Raw genomic sequence first — 21212 nt, 5'->3', positions numbered from 1 at the left:
CTTTCGACATTGTAAATTTGTACACTAATATTCCTAAAACAGAAACACTACAGATACTCTCAGATTTGTTATATGATAACGATGATTTCAGAAAAAACTACAACCTCGATCCAATTGACATCAATATTCTACTAAAATTATTTCAACATGTCACAAACTTAAATTTATTCATGTTTAACAATAAAACTTACAAAATGGAAGACGGTCTACCTATGGGAAATCCCATAAGTGGACTATTAGCAAACATCTTTATTGATCACCTTGAACTTCGAATTAAAAATCTACCAAATTTCAAACATATGTTACCACCTGGTTATATGTAGACGACATATTTGTCATTCATCACTTCCACACAACTATCAACAATATTTCAGACATAAAATTTACATTAGAAACAGAATCAAATAACACACTTAACTTTCTAGACATCACTCTATATAACAATAACAACCACATATCATACAATATATACAGGAAACCAACTACCACTGATGTTATAATACCCTACAACTCCTATCACTCACCTAACATAAAAATGGCCGCCTTCAACTTCCTCTTTAATAGACTACTAAACACCCCCCTAAACCCATTAGATTTTCATAACGAATACAACACGATCCTTCAGATAGCTCAAAATAACAACTACAAACCTACCCTCATTAATAACATTTTTAAAAGAATCAAGTACAAACATTTGCTCAAAAACATATATCCACATCATAAACACAGCAATAAATACATAACCATCCCATACTACAAACACATACATACACACCTACAAAAAGCACTAAACCCCTACAACATCACCCTCACTAACACCACACACCCTACATTACAAAAAATTCTAACCAACTACAAACCAAAGGAACCACATCATTTACAGTCAGGAATATACAAAATCACATGTAACGATTGCAACTGCATATATATAGGACAAACCACAAGAAAATTGCTAACAAGATTCACCGAACACAACAAAAACAAACCACATTCAGCAATAGGTACCCACATAAATAACACAAAACACACAATATCAATAGACAATACAAAAATTCTACACAAAACCAACAATTACAAAAAATTAACAATACTAGAACACTATGAAATTCACAAAGCGTTACAAGATCCTAATTTCAAATTAATAAATGACATAACTGAATTCAATGATAATCATCTTTATAAATACGTTGCCCATTCACATAACACGCCACTGCCTCATACATAACCTCACATACTGATACACACACACACTACACTTAAAACATGTAAGTAATTAATTTATTTCTGATATACGATTTACTAACCTTTAATTCAATTTCAGCGCTCACCCATACATTCAATTTTATATAAAAATATGGACATTACATCATACATTTCCATCTTGTTAAAAAATGTAATTCAGTAGACGGTAAGATAGATTTTGAAAAATTTCACGCGTTTAGCATATATATACAGGGTGATTCCTATAGTACCTGCCACCGTTTGGGAGCGTATAGGGGGTGCCTAGGGGAGTATTTTGATATAAGACACTTGGGGTCGGAAATCTAAAATAAGGGCGCCAGAACCAAATTTATCTTCTGGAATTTCACGCCTGTATGTAGGCAACCCAACCGACCGACGTTTCGCGCGGAGCGATGCAGAGCGAGTTAGCGCGAGGAAGCGACATGGGAGGGAAGGAGGGAAAACGACAGTCAAAAGCAATACGTTTACAAGTGTTCAACGTGGCCACCGTTGTTCTCAATGCACTTCCTACATCTAGCCAACTATTATTATACTATTGCCATAGTGTTTATTCACTTGATACGCGTCGTTGCAGACGGGATTTCGGGGGTTTAAACAAAATTCTGATCAAGTGTCAGCCACACATCGCCGCCTGAGATCGCTCCGTGTGCACCGCCGGCCGGTTGGGTTGCCTACCTACAGGCGCGAAATTCCAGAAGGTAAATTTCGCTCTGGCACCCTTATTTTAGATTTCCGACCCCAAGTGTCCTATATCAAAATACTCCCCTACGCACCACCTACACGCTCCCAAACGGTGGCAGGTACTATAGGAATCACCCTGTATATTTCAGCTACGGCCTGATGAAGCCCTATAAGGCGAAATCGATAGCCCATAGAAAAACAATAAAAATTATAGGTTTTTTATTTTACTTTGATTTATTAATTAACACGACAAAGCCTATCATGGAGTTCTACATAAATGCCATCAATGGTCTGGCCATCTGGGCTAAATCATCAGGTTTCACGTTCTCTCCACTTAAGACAGTTTGCAATGTTCCACTAACAGTGCTACATTTGTGGGACTGTCCACAATTTGCGGAACAAAGGATTCGATCCAATCTGAAAGGTGATCTCAAGGTGGACCTTAAAACGCACCACAATTGTGTTAATGCTATAAAATACAAAAGACATTAGCGTCTACAATTCTATTTAACTTCACTTCTTATTGTTGTCGTTTACCCTTGTTTTTCTACATAATGTAAGTTTTGTGTATGTGTACCCGTGCCAATGGCCATTAGTAGCTGAGGCACGTTAATTTAAATAAAAAAAACAAACTTATTTTCAAGGTACCTAGTGAAAAACAAAGAAGATGGAGATTGCAAACGACGCAATTTCTGTTGATAATTAAGTAGAGATTTCACATTTATCTATGATAAAATAAAAGTGCACGATAACAATCATGCCCATTATCAATGTCAAAAGGAAATTGGGCAACGATTGCTATATCAAAGCAATCCACTTATACTTGTTATTTAATAATTTAGATAAGTGATGCAGGTGTCTTACAAACAAATCTATATCTATCATTGTGTTAATAGATAAACCGATATAACGCAATATCGAAGGATCCTCAGGATTACAATCACTTTTAACGACAGTTTATTTCAACCTTACAAAATACATTTAAAAGGTAATCAAAACGCTTCAAATTCATGTCTTGGGCATTGAGATAATGCTTTTAATCTCGTTCACAATGATCTTGGTGTATGAATAACGATTTTGCCATGTTTTGATCAAAATCCATGTAGCCTTAAGATTTAACATCTTTGAATCACACACATGCGGTATTCAAATGTGCACGTGGTGTATTCTTTCAGCATCAAGATATCCTGTAACTTTTGTTCCTGTTGAATCAGCTGGCTGAAAATCAATAGCGTGTCCGTCCTTAATGTCCAAAGTACCCATACACCAAATTTCAACACAATCGGCCACTTTTAAAAAGAGTTATAGCGCACACAGACTGACGGACGGACGGACGACAATACAAAACTATAAAGGATCTGAGGATCCTTAATAATGCAGATTTGGTTGAAATTATACGTATATTTTTAAAGAAGTGTAATGATAGATAGGTAACTACCAATAAAAATCGCGATATCTATATCAATGGCGTTTTAAAATTTATTTTAAAGGCAGTGAAAAACAAAGAAGATGTAGATTGTAAACAACGCATTTTCTGTTGATAATTAAGTAGAGATTTCACATTTATCTATGACATTACTTGACTCGGAAATTAAAGTACTCGGCCCCAAAGGGGCCTCGCACTTCAATCTTTCCTCGCCAATAATGTGTCATTTTCCTGACTTTTATGTAAATAACTATTATTTCGAAATAAGAAACGATAAAAATGTCAACATGATACAATTACAACTAATTCAGACGACACTAATAATGTGTTGATCATCCACTATTTCTTACGCATTCGGATACTCGACTGATGGGCATACATTATTTTTTTCAAACTTTTAAGGCGCCTGGCAAAGTGTTAGCCCCGCTATTCCTCAGACAGGTCTGCATTTCTGTATTTGGATATTATTGTAGAAGTGTTGGACAAGTTTTCGGCGTGCCTCAAATACCTACCCAAAAATGTCTCCCAGCTCTCCCACTATTTATAAGACTTTTTGGCGCATTCATCAGCGATATTGTTGGCGACTTCGACCTGTGGAGCTTAAGGGTTCTCACCCTGACATTTATGAACCGTGGCAAATGATTAGCTTGGATTTTATAGGATCCAGATCAACACAAGGGTGAAATCATGTATTGGTTGTTAGCGAGACTATATGAGTAAATTTGTACTCCTTTTTTCTGTCAGAACGGCGAATGCCGAAACTCTTGTATCCAGGATCCTGTACTTCTTGTGTATATGGAGCTCCACAATTCCTTATTTGTAACATTGGTATGTGCAAAATGCGCAGTCGACTTTTCTTGAATCTTTGTGAACGCATCCGAAGAAAAGAAAAGTACGAAATTGATCAGGATCCCTTAGTCGATGTTGTTGCTACGATCCGGAGACCCGACGAATAAGAAAAAAAGGAAGAACGAAACCAATAGTTTCGTGTTTTGTAATTCGAAGAGCCCATGCTATTGAAGCTAAATGAACGTCCAAATGTTTGTGATTGTTCTTAACCTAAGTCGGTAATTTTTTACTTCGTCAGGATTACCGCTTTTAAGCACGGGGCATACCTTGGCGCGCTTCCAGGCTTCTGGAAAATTGTCAGTACCGATTGACAGGTTATACAAAATCAGCAACGAGCGCGTTTATACAATCTTTTACAAGAAATGAAGGAACAAGGTCAAGACCGGTCGTATACTTATTTTTTATAGTCTCAACTATAATTTCTTCCGTTGTAATACTGTCGATAACAATTGCTGAATATTGATTGATATCTGTACAGCATGGAGTGTAGTCTATGGAGCTATTTACGTTGAAGGCAAACACGCTCTTAAAGTAACTTGCAAATGCATTAACGATATCACTGGACGTGTTAATTTCAGAACCATTATACTTCCTCTTTCCAGGAATTCTGGACTGTTTCTTCTTGGATTGAATGTACGACCACATGATTTCGTCTTGAGCATTTTTTATGAATTGAGTGTACGACTCCCTTATCTAACTCTTGGTTAAGGGTCTCAAACGCTTGAAATCATCATAGTTATTGTCCGTCTTGTCATGTTTGTACTTGTTCCAATAATGTGCTTTAAGCTTGATGTTTTTAATTATCGCTGAGTTGAACCAACAAGGATAGCTTCGTTTAAAAGATTTGAAAGTTGGAACATAATTATCACATATTGCAAAAAGATGTGAATAAAATGCTTCAACTGCCATATCAACATCAGTAAATTCCAACAGAAAAGACCAATTAGTTACTTCTAATGAACGATATAGGGAAGGGAAATCAGCATAGGTATTTGAAATTATAGTTCATATGACCATTATTTTGAGAAAATCGAGCATATTTTGTATTCAGCTGTAGATGTGATAAACGTCCTCCAGCAACAACGGTGATGAATATTTTTGGATTTGAACATTGATATTGCTAAGTACTAGGTCTAACAATCGCCCATCGACATTTGATATATTGTTTTTCTGGGACAGATCAAGAAAGGAAGATAGGTTATTGATCAAATTACTTCTTTTGTCAAGACTGCTGGTAACACAGTAGGGTACATTAAAGTCTCCCATTATTAAAACATTTTTTCCGTAAATGCACTGAAACTATTCGATCATTTCGCAGAACGATTCAAAAATCTCGATCTCCAAATTTGGTGGAATATAAACAACAATAACAGAATGTGAATGCGAGTTGTGATATATTTTACATCCCACAATATCAATAGCATCAAATGTCTGTATAAACATAGAAAGATCAAGCACTTTAGATCTGATGTTTGAATGACAGGCAACAAGAACGCCTCCACCTCTAGTTTTACCAGTTAGATGAAATCTACGATCGCATCTATAAACATTATACATACTCAGGAAAAGTTCCGAGGTTTGAACTTCTTCATTAAGCCAAGTTTCTGATAATCCTATTACATCGTAGTCCATTTGACTAACAGCACAAGGAGACTGAGATACTTTAGATCATTACATTTTGGTAATAATATGAACAGGTGTTGTTGGGCACATTTAGTTTGAATTGACGATATTTGGAACGCCGCGTATATATTTAATTTTACAGAACTCCCCTTTCCCTAACTTTATATTTAATTGTTCCTTTACAGATTTGTAATATAACAATTTGTCTACGAGTACAATCAAATGACAGCGATGCGGTTTGGAAACCAGTTTCATTTTTTTATTTAAATGTATTGCGAATATACTCATATACATTGCTTTGGTCACGCAGTATCAACTTTTTGGGCCGCCCTTTATGTTTGTTGGCATCTAGCTTCCTAGCCTAATGGGTTCGAGATTATCGGTAGCAATGTTGGGCGCTAGAAATTTGAGGACTCCATCAACGAAATTTTTTTCTGCTGTATATAGCTCGCTCGGCACCATGAAGATTGGGTACTTGCTGATGGACACCAAAGAGTATCAAGTTAGATTTTCGCTTATGGCGATCATCTAGTTTTTGGAGAATATCTTCAAATACATCATCAGTAATAGTAGTCTTCGTAGCATTTGACGCACTGGTAGCCTTTAACTCTTCAAGCTATACTTCTTTAAATCAACAACTAAATCTTTAAGCTCCTTCAGTTGCATGAGATGACCCTCGCATTTATCGCAATTGTAAGAAATTCTGCGATCCTTTTCGGCAAATATTTTAATCTCGGACCTTGACAATCCTGAGCACGCAGTGTGTAACGATTGATTACAATTGTCGCACTTTATCGCCTTTTCCGGATTTAGCGTCTACTTACAAATAACACATGTAGACATTCCTAACATAACTTAAATTAAAAAAAAATAACGAAATAGAACAGATTCAAATGCGAAGTTCGTGCAAAGACGTCTACTCGCGTTCACGTTCTCGCGCTTTATATATACTAATAATAATAATATAATATTACAATATAATGATTATGCTCCTTATCAATTGCCAGGGAGAAGTTACACAACATTTGCTATACCAAATCAATCCACTTATACTCCGTTCAATAGTTATTGTCCCGGTAGGTAGCAATAGAATGTTGCTTTTATGTTTAATACACCGATACAACAAAATATCGAAGGATCCTCAGTATTACAATCACTTTTAACGACAATTTATTTTAATCTTACATAATACATTTTATAGTTAACAAAAATGCATCAAATTCATGTCTTGGTCTTTGAGACAATCTTTTTCCCATCGATCTTGGTGCATAAATAACGATTTTGACATGTTTTGATCAAAATCCATGTGATCCCAGAAAAATAATTTAACATCTTTGAATCACACACATGCGGTTATCAAATCTGCACGTGATGTACTCTTTCAGCATCAAGATAATGCGTTTGAAAGCCTTTACAACTCAAAATTTATGTGTATAGAATAATTTTGGGTACATTTTGCTCTAAAACTTTTGACTTATACCACATAGAAGAGTTATATTGAATTATTACACATCTAAAAGTCATAGGGAATAATCTAGCCGTCCGAACTCGATACATGACCTAGGGAATGAAATATGTTGATTTCTATTATATCGAGCCCGCAGTTTTTCCCTAGGTTTTTCCTGTTCCCGATTCACTCGAAGCCCTATAACTTTTGTTCCTGTTGAACCAGCTCCTTCAAAATCAATAGCGTCCGTCCTTAATGTCCAAGGTACCCGTACACCAAATTTCAACACAATCGGCCACTTTTAAAAAGAGTTAGAGCGCACACGGGCGGACGGACGGACGGGCGGACGACAATACAAAACTATAAAGGATCTGAGGATCCTTAATAAAATTAAAACTCCCTATCAGAATCAGCTGCGAAGTACATTTGACCACAGATTTATAATATTTAAATCTGTGATTTGACTATTTGAGGTTAAACGTACAATTTTGTCAGTGCTTTCACACTTTTTTCCCCCAAATATGTTATATCGGCCTCATGGTAACGTATCTGATGAATATATGCCAAAAGGTTAAATTTTAAAAGTAAAAATTTGTATGCGTACTGAGAAAGGTTCCATTTATAACATACTAAAATTTTAGGGCATTTGAACTTGTAGTTTTGTTAGCGCATTTTTTTAAATTTATTTGTAAAAAGTAGCTTTTAATCTCACTTTGGCTGGCTGGCTGGCTGGCTGACAGCAAATGTGGGCGCGTAGAAGAACTCTTGTAGAAAGGCAACGGGGGGTGTACGTGTATCTACAAGGCCGTGTAATTTGTCAACCTTAGGGACAGGGCTATATGATATGGGGTTGGCGACATCTGGGCGTCATCCTCGATCGTAGTTTACTAACGTGAAGGTTTTTCAGTTTTTTCCTATCTTCTACTACAGTTTTGGTCCGATTCTTTTCAAATTGGTGTCGTCGGAAAGATATTGTAATGCGGAATTTTATTTGTTATCCTAGGGGCGAAATTAACGACCGTTCGCAAGGCGCGCGCGCGCGTCTTCGAGATGTATCAACTTCGGGCGCCTTTTACCTTCCGTTGCGAATTTTGTGACGCAGTTTAACGTTTCGTAAATCTCGAATCGCTGTCTCTCTTTCTCGTGTCGCCAATAGAACCTCGAGCAATGAGAAGTGCCCCAAAAATTATGTACTATCTAGTGGAAGGTTTTTAGCGAAATCCACCAAAATGTGGGTGTAATATAAATGTGCACCGAAAAAGGAAATGTGGTAGCCTCCGACAAGATCTTACTGATGGTGGAGTCAAATTTTCAATCGCGAATTGCGGGTGAACGGGACGTCGGAAGTGGGTACCTACAAAGGGAATGTGGTAACCCTCGACACGATCTTACTGATGGCGGAGTCAAATCTTCAAACGCGAATTGCGGGTGAACGGGACGTCGGAAGTGGGTACCGTCAAAGGGAATGTGATAGCCCCCGACACGATCTTCCTGATGGTGGAGTCAAATCTTCAAACGCGAATTGCGGGTGAACGAAACGTCGGAAGTGGGTATCGTCAAAGGGAATGTGGTAGCTTTCGACATGAATTTTTATTGATGGTGGAGTCAACACTGGCTATTAAAACACTGATCTGCCGACTGCCACACATAAATGCGCTGAAGTCCCTTCGATCTCGCACGAGGACTTTGATAATTTTTTCTATTTGACTCGAAGTTTACCGTGACGTGGAAAACCGCGAATACGGGGTACTTTTTATGGTTCGCGCGCTGTAATAATAATTAAAATTTATTGAAAAAATGTTATGTTGATGTTGCTCTGAGGTCGGTACTTGGTAGCGTTCCGTGAATAGAACGTCATCACAAATAACCGGAGAATGCCGCAACCACGGATTCGGTAATATCGGTTTATTCACTTTGATCATCAACATATGAAAATTGGAATACATAATCAAACAATTAGTTATTAATTTTATAAGTAACAGAATCTTCGGTGAATTGCTCTCGGCAGGTCGTAGTTAATTTAGTCAAAGAGTATATATTCTTTGATTTAGTGCACTATTTATTACAACATTTACCTACCTATTCATCGGGAACAGATTGTAAATATGCAATAAAATTACTGCATTTACTTGTATTTTAAGCTCTGTTTTTATTCTTCTTTGGTATCATAAGAGATATTGCTGATATTTAACCTAAAGATATATTCAAAATAAATAATTATATTTTTAGATGTTAGTACCTACTACAAAAATATTAAAGGCTTATTTTAAATACCTTCTCAAACAGTAACATAATGCGTATTAATACACTTACATTAAGTGGGCATATTTTAATATACATTTTGTAGGAATAAAATACATTTTTTGAAATAATTGAATTCATCAATGTAGAGGCAAAACCATCGTGAATTTATTTTGTTATGCAGCAGGTATGGGAAAAGAATGCGCACCAGTTCAATGGATTCCAGTGGCTGAAACATAACATAAATATAAATTAATAGGTCTTAAGGTAAGTTTGAAAATGAAATAAAAACATCTATATTGCGAATGTTACAGAAGTACAGATGAGGCAAGTGAGAGATGAGAGATGTGAATAACGCTTAAATCCCATAAATCGAGAAATAAAGAAATTACTACTTTCTTAAAGCACAATTAGCAAGTGAGAGATGAGAATAAATCTTAAATTCCTTAAATCGAAAAATAAAGAGTCATTTCTACTTTCTTACAATACAATTAGCTACCGGTAATCATTCATATAGAAAAATACAAAAGGAGCTTACCATCTTTCATATCCTTCAGGACACGAACCCCACCACCAATCACAGTAAGGTTTTTTACATGTATCTAGATTCAAATCGGTATGATAGCACTCTATGTCAGCCATTGACAGGCCAACTAACGCCAATACCAATAGAGTACAGATGAAACTTTTCATGTTGAATAGCTTTCTGGCTTGCCAACTTAATTAAAGGCTATATATACTCAGAAAACCGCGGGTATAATCTTATTACTTATCATATCACACCGTCTATTGCTTGCACTTAAGATAAATAATTTTCATCAAAGCGAAAACAATTTTGGGTCCAATGGCTAGTTCTTCCAAAAAATGACTTACCCCTTTGTCATCGTGAAGAAAGATTTGTGACTTGGTTAAAAGTAATATCATTTATCATTTATCATTTATTTGTAAATAACAATTGTATACACAACAAATTTACGCGTCAACAAACAAACATAGAAATATATATATATAATTTAAACACATAGGTACTTCATCTATCTATTTAAATATTCTTTTTCATTATAAAAAACTCCTAATGACAAAAACTCTTTAACTTTTCTTTTAAAACTGTGGTTTTGTCAAGTTTTTGAAGGCACTAGGCAACGAGTTATAATATAAAGCGCTAGTAGAAGGGGGACACCTTCCGCCATCTTGGATTTTGTGACGTCAGCTGACCTTGGGTTTTTCCCAAGGTCATGGGTTTTTCCCCAGGTCATGGGTTTTTCCCAAGGTCGTGGCCTTGGGGTTTCCCTGACCTTGGGTTTTTCCCAAGGTCGTGGCTTTGGGTTTTTCCCAAGGTCGTGGCTTTGGGTTTTCCCCAAGGTCGTGACCTGGGGTTTTCCCCAAGGTCGTGGCCTTGGGTTTTTCCCAAGGTCATGGCTTTGGGTTTTCCCAAGGTCGTGGTTTTGGGTTTTTCCCAATGTCGTGGCTTTGGGTTTTCCCAAGGTCGTGGTCTTGGGGTTTTTCCCAAGATCGTGACTTTGGTACAGGATCATGGTCTTGGATCCTGGGGCAGGGTTGTGATTATGGATTCTGGATCAAGGTCGTGGTCTTGGATGCTGAGTTGAGATTGTGTGATTTGGATTCTGGGATTTGAGTTGGACTAAAATTGTGCTCTGGGATTTTCCTAGCGAATTTAAAAGAGAGAGGTGTAGAGAAAAATAAGAGATGTTGTATTACAAACCTAATCTAAGTACATACTCTTAGAAAATGGTAATCCATACATTTCAAATTTTACAAAGAAGAAGAAGAGGAAAAAGCAAAGCGAGAAGCAAGCAAAACAAGAAAATATTTGTGTACTTACTTTTTCTTAGTTTTTGTTTGAAAATCCTTGTTTTTTCCAAGTTTATCCACACACACACACACACCCTAACATATAAGAAAGAGAGAGATGCACAGATTAGCACTGTATAATTACGTAAACTGCAGTAGATTATGCGAGGCTAATAAAACTTGTAACAATACGTTAGGTGATGTTAATGAGTCGGTAGTCAAATACTAACTGAAATTAGAGCGTACATTTCTTATTTGGGTATTTCCCGAGGCCATTGCAATGGGTTTCCTCAAGTCATGGCCTTGGACTATGAACTTGTCGTAGCATTGGGTTTTTCCCAAGGTCATGGTCTTGGACTTTGACCTCGCCCAAGGTCATGGTCTTGGACTTTGACCTCGAGTTTTTCCAAGGTCGTGGTCTTGGACTTTGACCTCGAGTTTTTCCAGGGTCGTGGTCACGTAGTCGACCGCTGGCGCTATGCTTTAAACCATATTTATGAACCTCACTCAAAAGGGATGCTTTTTTATAAAAAATCAACCGATCTTTAAACGATTTTAACTTGTCTTTATTAGTATCAACCCTTAAATGTAAACAAATTTATATTACAAAACGTAGCAGTATACAATAAACGGATGATGTCGTCGTTAGACTTTAAGTTATCATTAAACATGTTTACAAAATCGCTAGTGGCAACATTATTCATTTTAAAAACTAAGTACATCAAGCAATATTGGCCGCAAAAAGTCGAAAGGGGATGTTGTAACATTTTATAGTTACATGTAAAACGTCTAGAGTTGGCTTTCAAAAATTTTAAATGAAGGCCACATGGAGACCTTCCGAAGGAATCAAAGAATTCGCCAATTCCATCTTTATCGATGTAGATAGCGTTCCAATGTTGACCAGGTCTGGTGGAAACATCTGTATTGACTATAAGTCCATATGGACGACGAATAAATTTTGGTAATTTATCAGCTGCAAAAACACCAGGCCTTACAGAATCCTGTATGTGATTCAGGGCTCGTTGAAGTTCTAGGGAATTCATCGGTGGAGCTAATTTGGGTCCATTCGTATAGCATTAAAGCGTTTTCTTGCGAGCACATTAAAGTTTCACTGTTATGATTCAAGCACCTAATGCCTCCAAATTCTTTCTTCAGCTTCTTTAAAGAAGGGCATCCGCAATCCTCTGCATTTATTATAGGTTTGTTTAGGAAATTTAGAATGTACTGCTTCTCTAGTCCTTTAACATAGATCTTGCTAAATGGCTGTAGCAGGGTACGTAGTTCCTCTTCAAAATTTTCATATCGAATGTGACCGGAGGTCCACTTTAAGCCATGATAATAATCCTCTAAATATCGAATCTCTTTTTTCATAGTTGCAGTAATACTATAATTTTGAGGGGGTTTTATTAATAGAGTCGTGCATTTCGGACCCTCCGAGGAAACAATCGAAATTTCTTTGGGTATAAACTCATTAAGAGCACCTCGGAAACCTTGCATATCGACGTATGCATCCATTGCAGAAAACATTTAAACTGGCTAAGGACTCGTATAAACTGATCTTTTATTTATTATTATTAGTGAAATCATACGTAGGATATCAGCTTAATTTATTTTTCTGCTTTTCGAACTTATTGATGTGCGTAAGACTATGCAATGTACGCAATTTTGAGATTTCTCTTTTAACTGTTGAAATCTGCGTTAACATTTCGGTGTTTATCGATTTCAATGACATTGTCGAACTCCGCATATACCAAGCAGTTTACTGTTTCAGTTAACGCATCTTGAAATCCAACTTCGATGCGCAATGAACCATTCCTAACTAAATTCCAATGTGTTGTGGCGTTAGCGGATAAATCAGGTGTCAGGTCAAAGGAAGTTAAACAGTAGCCGTGAGGGTAATCTAAACGCGATATGTTATTTCCTTCATTCAAAAAATGAATACCCGTCCCCGAAAATAAAGTATGATATGCCCGTACGTATAATCCTTCCCGTGTGAAATCAGGTTGCAACGGCTTTGAAGGAATTTGCTGTCCGTCGATGTACAGGGACATGTAATTAATCTTGTAGTTTTGGAAATTGAAAGGGTTAGACGCGTAATCGCCATTAAACGCTTTATTGGATACAAAACCGATTATGCAACGTTTTGGCAGCTGTCCAAGGAAGACGTTATCTAAAGATTTACGCTGTATTCCGGTTGGTATTGTTAACACTTTTACATCGGTTCGAGTAATAGGATATTTTGCGGCGGACGTTTCTAATGCTTTAGTGTGAGCGAGAAGAATTGTAGGATTTATCTTCATTCTTCGTACCAGCAAATTGGCATCGACAATTTTTACTTTATAAGTTGCACCTGCACCAGCCATTAAGCTAAACGAATCTCTGGATCTCACAAATTTAACTTTCATTTCAACACCGTTTATGAGAAATTTTTCTTGGTTAAACAAATCGGCATGGACATGTCCAATCATCTCTATCATGTTACTCTCGGCTGCTGCGGCTTGACGTATAGTGAAACCTACGTTATCTGCTGTTAATGTGTCCATTTTTTTTTGGTGTATCGTTGTGCCACAATGAACACCCCAGATGTGATGTTTTGGCTTCCAAACCATAATTTAGCAAAGTTTCAATATATGCACGATACGCATATGTGTTATTAGGTGGCGACACCAATTTCTGATTTAAACATATCTCCACCTGGCTATACAGCGTGTGTAACCAATTGTTGGCTGGACCTACAACATCTCCAACACCCAATATTGAATCATCTTGTTTTACAATTCTTGCCGTGATATAGAGCATAGTGTGACTTAAATCCAAATAATCATTCCCGCTTCCGGGGATTACGAATTCTATCGGAGCATCATCGGTTAACGAGGATAAAGGTTTGTAAAAAACCCATTCGCCACTTTCAATACTTGTTTGAGTAGCTGGCAGTGCGAACAAATCCAGCTCTGATTTTATGCACTCACAAGACTGCGCGTGAAGGAATGCCATGTTTATTGCTTTGAAAATATGTCACTAAATTTGGGCTTTGTAGGTTTTTTAATTCTTGATGTAGTTTTCTTACGACTTGCAATTTTAAACTGATCAAGTTTGGGTATGTGAGGTGTTTTATAACCAGATCCTTGCATCAATGTATCAATTTTTTCATCGGCTTTGCGTTTTAGATTTCTTCCTGCTTCGTGAATTCGATCTTGAAACGCTTCCTTGATAGGCCTATCCTCGATTATATCGCCTAGTACATTCGTACCGGTTCGTAAAGCTTCTTTCCCAACTGCACGCATTCCGGATTTAAACAATGGTAAAATACTACGAAACACTCCACCTAACCAGCTCCCTATCCCATGACCTCTTTGATACGGTGACCCCTATAAATCGTACCAATGCCAGTACCGGCTTGATTTACGTAGTACTGTTGGTATGGACACCCCATTTCTTAAAATGTAGCTTCAAGCTCAATGTTCCAAACTCGAATGGCATTGATTGTCCAGTATCAGTCCTTATGTTTATTTCAATATTTTCAAATTCTTTTATCATCACAGGTATATAATGCGTTGGGGAGAACACAACATCCTTATGACAGCCGTAATTGTAATTTTCAGCAGTTATATTAACTATTCGCATTAGTGGAGATACAACGTTCCCCACGATTTGTGGTTCTACAATATCGCAATAGATGAACATTTGTGAGGGCAATCCAAATGCTGGCGGGATGGGGTGGCACTGGATCTTGAACAATGTTTTGTTCGGGACGAAATCCCAATTGTAAAGCAAGACGCTCTGAAAAGCCCAGTATCGAGAGTGTTTCTGTCTTAATTTGAACTGATACACGTTTAGTAAGAGTGTAATACTCTAAAGTCACCAATCTTCCTATAATCTCATGCTTATTCATTTCTCTAACTACATCCTCGACAGTATCGTAGTCCCCTGATGCAAAACGAATTACATGCCAGCCGTTAGCGTGATACGTTATTTGTTCGGAGTCATCACGAAAAAAGTCCGCCGCGTTTTTTAACACTCTTTTTGCAGATAAATCTTCCGGAGGTGTTACTCTATAATATATTAAATTATCGATCTCACTTATTGACGCGAACGAACACGGGGTACTGAATTTCCGAAACACCAACGCACCACCGCCCATTTAATCTTATACGTTTTGGTAGCTGTGTTACAAAGTTTGACGTCGTATTGCTGGGGAAGTATTCCATGGAACTATTGCTCAATAAGGTTGCATAAAATTCCTCCGTCATATCTTTTTTAGTTCTGATGCAGATATCCAAGAATTGAATTTTTCACTATATCCTTTCCACTTGACCAAATACTTTTTGTTTTTCCCACGACCTTTCTCTTCTAAGATTTCATCAATTTTAAACACTGTATTCTCATCAAGTGTAATAACTTGCAGCTCTTCTTCGTAAAAAGTTCCCTCTATATCTTCACCATTCAAATCTACTATTCTATAAACTGGAGGTCGACGATTTATAACTTTGACGATTTTAAACACTTCTTGATTGAAATTGCTCTCATAGCCCTTCTCAAAATGATGCTTGCTTCTGGCTATTCTCACGTGTTGTCCCACCTTATATTTAGGTTGAGCCTCTTTACCAAATCCCTTCGCATACAGATTCTGCCAAACGATTAAAATGTTTTCATCTGTCACCTCAATCGGTGCCATCTTGATTGCAGAATGATAACTCTTGTTATACGCAGACACAAGATCTTGTAGAACGTCCACATATCTATACGTATTACTATATGTAAACCATCGCCACATTCTGGTTTAATTTCCAGTCAAGAACTTGTAGATACTCTAATAGGTAGTTTAAATAAAATTAAGGATGATATAGATATTGAGTTGTTTAATAATAGTTATTTTGTAGATGTTAGTTTTAATTACTTAAAACTTATACGAAAGGATTTGTATAAATATTGTTAGTATGTCTGATTGTTATAGACAGTATTATAGTAGATATAGGGACTTAATTTACAATTGGTCATGTATATATAATAAACAGATTTAACGAGGGGTATAAACAATCTTTTATTGTTCAAGTTTAATTTTATGTCGATAAAAAAAGGTTAATTAAAATCTCTGTCTTTACTTTGAATTTTCTGATTGTCTCGATTTACAAAACATCCAAAAACTCGTAACAAAAATTTGCAAGTTCTGAGGAAATGGTACAGGATCATTACCCACTACTTGGCTATAAGAAAAAACTAAGAAAATTGAACAAGTTAATTAAATAAAATTAAATTCGATTTTTTTTTTACAATCTCTATCTTGAAACATATACCACACACGTGCTATCTTCCATAAATACATATAAAAGTTCAATATCAGAAAACAGCAATCGCTTTTAAAATTGAATAATAATTTGAACTTAGCGAAAATTAACATTTTGTACCTCATCTCCTCATTTTTTTATATAATTCAAACTACTCTACTTTTCTGAAAAAAGACCATCACATAACTTCAAATCAAAACTTTTGTGTTTTAATTTTATTTCATCAACAATTTTGAATATTCGAAAAAGTGGAAAAAAATTACAACTACACAACGATTTTCGCGCGTATCGTACAAAACTTTGTAAGTAGATAAACTTGATACCCAGTTTTTCACAAACATTCAAGACTACTACGTTTCGGTTTACAATCAGAATATCGCTCCGGGCATATAGCCCCGAGCAAAATATCCGATTAATATGCTTGTAGGACGTGGCTGAAGTGCATCTTGAAGAGAAGCCTATTACGTACTCGTTTTATTACAATACTCGTTCGCAATACCGTGAATTTTTGTGATTGTCTCGATTTACAAAACTCGTAACAAAAATTTGCAAATTCTGTGGAAATGGTACAGGATCATTACCCACTACTTGGCTACAAGAAAAAACTAAGAAGATTGATGAGAATTTATTTTGGCCTTCTGATCGTTTACAATTAGCAGCGTTTTGAATAATTTGTCGTTGAGTTCCACCGTATGTCATTACACAAATACTTTCACTAGCACAGCTTAATTTGTTTTTTCCAACTACACCTTCTTAATTGCATTTTTTCAATTCCTTTCTTATTTCGCTTAGTAAGCGACAGTAGTTAAGAAATTAACATATTAACATCGATTATTACCAACTAGATTGATACAGCTTCTTAGTAGTGACCTCGTGCAGCCCCCGTTGAGTGTGGATATCTTAAATGCATTTGATAAGTAAGTTGGTTTAAAGCATAGCGGTCGACTACGTGACCACGACCCTGGAAAAACTCGAGGTCAAAGTCCAAGACCACGACCTTGGAAAAACTCGAGGTCAAAGTCCAAGACCATGACCTTGGGGAGGTCAAAGTCCAAGACCATGACCTTGGGGAGGTCAAAGTCCAAGACCATGACCTTGGGAAAAACCCAATGCTACGACAAGTTCATAGTCCAAGGCCATGACTTGAGGAAACCCATTGCAATGGCCTCGGGAAATACACAAATAAGAAATGTACGCTCTAATTTCAGTTAGTATTTGACTACCGACTCATTATCATCACCTAACGTATTGTTACAAGTTTTATTAGCCTCGCATAATCTACTGCAGTTTACGTAATTATACAGTGCTAATCTGTGCATCTCTCTTTCTTATATGTTAGGGTGTGTGTGTGTGTGTGTGTGTGTGGATAAACTTGGAAAAACAAGGATTTTCAAACAAAAACTAAGAAAAAGTAAGTACACAAATATTTTCTTGTTTTGCTTGCTTCTCGCTTTGCTTTTTCCTCTTCTTCTTCTTTGTAAAATTTGAAATGTATGGATTACCATTTTCTAAGAGTATGTACTTAGATTAGGTTTGTAATACAACATCTCTTATTTTTCTCTACATCTCTCTCTTTTAAATTCGCTAGGAAAATCCCAGAGCACAATTTTAGTCCAACTCAAATCCCAGAATCCAAATCACACAATCTCAACTCAGCATCCAAGACCACGACCTTGATCCAGAATCCATAATCACAACCCTGCCCCAGGATCCAAGACCATGATCCTGTACCAAAGTCACGATCTTGCGAAAAACCCCAAGACCACGACCTTGGGAAAACCCAAAGCCACGACATTGGGAAAAACCCAAAACCACGACCTTGGGAAAACCCAAAGCCATGACCTTGGGAAAAACAAGATCTTGGGGGAAAACCCAAAACAGCGACCTTGGGGAAAACCCAAAGAAACGGCCTTGGGAAAAACCCACGACCTTGGGAAAAACCCATGACCTTGGGAAAAACCCAAGGTCAGCTGACGTCACAAAATCCAAGATGGCGGAAGGTGCCCCCCTTCTACTTACGAGTAAGCGAGCCCTTTAGTCTAAATTACATTAAGGTTAGTCATTCTCTCTATGTTTTTACTTAATTATTTTAGCTCTACTTTCGAGTTTGTGTTCGGAACATCAATTTATCAGTTAAAGTGCAATGTGGTGGCTAAGGTCCCTGGTTCGATCCGGGTTCGGCATGGAATATTGTAAATGTGTTAAGTGGGTTGGGTTGGTAGAGCAAGCCTTGGCTGAAACCCGCCCACTCAAAAATAAATGCAAATCAAAATAAATAAATATTGTGTTTACGCTGTCCGTGTTTATTTGATTTTTATATTTGCTTGTATAACACCATATTTGTTTGTCTTCATTGATTGTACTTTTGTACTTTCTCAATTTTCATACGGGAGAGTTAAGTTAGAAATTGAAGTGGCGCTTAACGACTTGATAAGTGGCAACGAAGTTATGAAGATCGTTTTAACCGAGAACGAACTACCGCTGTGAATATTCTTAAGCTGTATTTGTGTTTAACCTAAGCTACGTTGGCCGTTTAATGGCGCGAGCTTGAGTAAGCAGCGCCAACTCTATACACGTTAAACAAGTCCGCCACTATCCCATGTTCGCCAAGCCGGGCAAAAACAAACACGACATCAATAACTACAGACCTATAAGCCTACTAAACACTCTCTCCAAGGTCCTCGAAAAAATTATTTACACTCGATTATTGAAAGACATTGAAACACTACATACCCTGCCACCTTCTCAATTTGGTTTTAGGAGAGGGCACTCAACATGTCACCAGCTCCAACGCGCCAGCGAAATTATCTCAACTGGATTTGAAAATAAGTGTTACACCACAATGGCCCTTCTCGACGTAGCACAAGCCTTTGATAAGGTTTGGATCGAAGGTCTGAAGAAAAAGATACTGGATCTGAGCATTCCTAGCTACCTGCAAACAATAATCTTCTCCTTCCTTGAACATCGAACATTTGCAGTTAAAGTAAATTCTTACACATCACAAATCAAAGCAATTCACGCTGGCGTTCCACAAGGAAGCATCTTGGGGCCATTTCTCTTTAATATCTTTACAGCAGACATACCAACAGTAACAGCATCCCTAGCCATATTTGCCGACGATACTGCCATCATTACACAGAGAACAATATTGGAAGAAGCAGTTCACGAATTACAGAATGCCGTAAACAAAATTATTAAGTGGTACAATAACTGGAACATCAGAATCAACCCAGCAAAATGTCAAAGTAAGATATTCACTCTGAGAAGAATTATTGACCCACCCAACATCGAAATAAGCGCAGTTATCATACCATGGAACCCAAAGGACAGTGCAGTCAAATATCTTGGAGTTCATTTAGATACTCGTCTCACCTGGAGTTACCATATAAACCAAAAACTCTCCCAAGGCAACAATCGACTAAGACAGCTTTATCCGTTAATAAATCGAAAGTCCTCACTCAAACCCCAATGCACTACGTTGCTATACAAGACCTTATTACGACCATTAATACTCTACGCTAGTCCGATTTGGCTCAACACTTCCAAAACCAACATTCAGAAATTGCAGCGATTTCAAAACAAAATCCTTAGAATTGCTGTAAACGCCCCTTGGTACATACGCAACAATCAGCTCCACTACGAATTAGGCGTTTCATCTATTCAAGACACGTTAAAATGTGCAAAGAAGTTCGTTAAAAATGCAAGTGCGTGCGACGGTGCAGTGTTTTTCAATCTTTGCCAAAAAAACTTATTCATTAGATTAAAACGAAAAATGCGGCAAGATCTTATAGCTTCCAAAGACGATAGTGATTAAGCCAATCCTTTAAATGTTATACATTCAATTTTTATAAATTCGCATGATCCGTCAGAGACATTAGAATAAGTCTTGTCATTATTCTCGTCATTTTGTGTCTTTACTGTCATAAATGTCATGTATAACACTTGTATGTTGATCTGAAAATACACGATTTAATTAAAAAAAAAAAAAAAGTCGCATATCCGAATGCTCTATGAAGGAAAATAATTATTTCATTAATAATAACCCGAGTTGGCGTTTGTTTAAGTCTTCATTCAAATGGAAATGAATTTGAAGCTGAAAAGTTCAACGATAATTTTTAAGTATTAGTTTTTCGAGAAGATTAAAAAGACCCCTCTTGAATTCTGTGAGCGGTCCGTGCAGAATTCAGCTCATGCCAACTACAAGAAGTGGAACCAGTAGTACCAATCCCATTCGATGTCGAAGAAACGATCAAACCGCAACTAGTACCGCAAGTTCTTGAACAATAAAGGTACCTATTTATGAACAATTATAGTTCGTAAGCGTTGTAGTTTGCCAATTATAGTAATTTGCAGCGTTTGCAGTGTTAACCAGATTTTAAATTTGCGTTGTAGTTGACTGTACAGATTTATAAACTATTGAAAAGAAATCTGTGTTTAAAAACGTTATTCGAGTTCGCGCAAGACAATTGATATTAAGCTGGTATTATTGAATTTGTTTAGATAAAGTTAATAATTTCATGATGAATGTCAGTGAAAACGACGAATTACGTCGAGGGGTATACTCAATTGGAGCCTAACTTGTCGGCCTTATTTCCATATTACTTGC

General features: G+C 36.9%; 1 protein-coding gene and 2 long non-coding RNA genes across 3 annotated transcripts; 1 reads left to right on the top strand and 2 right to left on the bottom strand.

The window, feature by feature from the left end:
- The first annotated feature begins 538 nt into the window (after nt 1-538).
- LOC116178410 lies at nt 539-1423 on the top strand. The gene is made up of 2 exons (XR_004146845.1): nt 539-1265; nt 1322-1423. It is a non-coding gene; the product is annotated as an uncharacterized LOC116178410 (long non-coding RNA).
- Nucleotides 1424-9582: 8159 nt separating this feature from the next.
- LOC116177624 lies at nt 9583-10231 on the bottom strand. Its single transcript, XR_004146717.1, has 2 exons — nt 10048-10231; nt 9583-9738 (listed from the first exon to the last, which is right to left on the bottom strand). It is a non-coding gene; the product is annotated as an uncharacterized LOC116177624 (long non-coding RNA).
- A 2769-nt stretch (nt 10232-13000) lies between these two features.
- LOC116178439 (uncharacterized protein F54H12.2-like) lies at nt 13001-14605 on the bottom strand. Its single transcript, XM_031497929.1, has 2 exons — nt 14389-14605; nt 13001-13671 (listed from the first exon to the last, which is right to left on the bottom strand). Exons 1-2 carry the CDS (start codon nt 14603-14605, stop codon nt 13001-13003), a joined length of 888 nt encoding a protein of 295 aa, XP_031353789.1.
- Nucleotides 14606-21212: the final 6607 nt, after the last annotated feature.

The sequence above is a fragment of the Photinus pyralis genome, unplaced genomic scaffold, assembly GCF_008802855.1.
Source record: "Photinus pyralis isolate 1611_PpyrPB1 unplaced genomic scaffold, Ppyr1.3 Ppyr1.4_LG8, whole genome shotgun sequence".
NCBI classification, from domain to species: domain Eukaryota; kingdom Metazoa; phylum Arthropoda; class Insecta; order Coleoptera; family Lampyridae; genus Photinus; species Photinus pyralis.
This window is presented reverse-complemented; position numbering and strand designations above follow the sequence as displayed.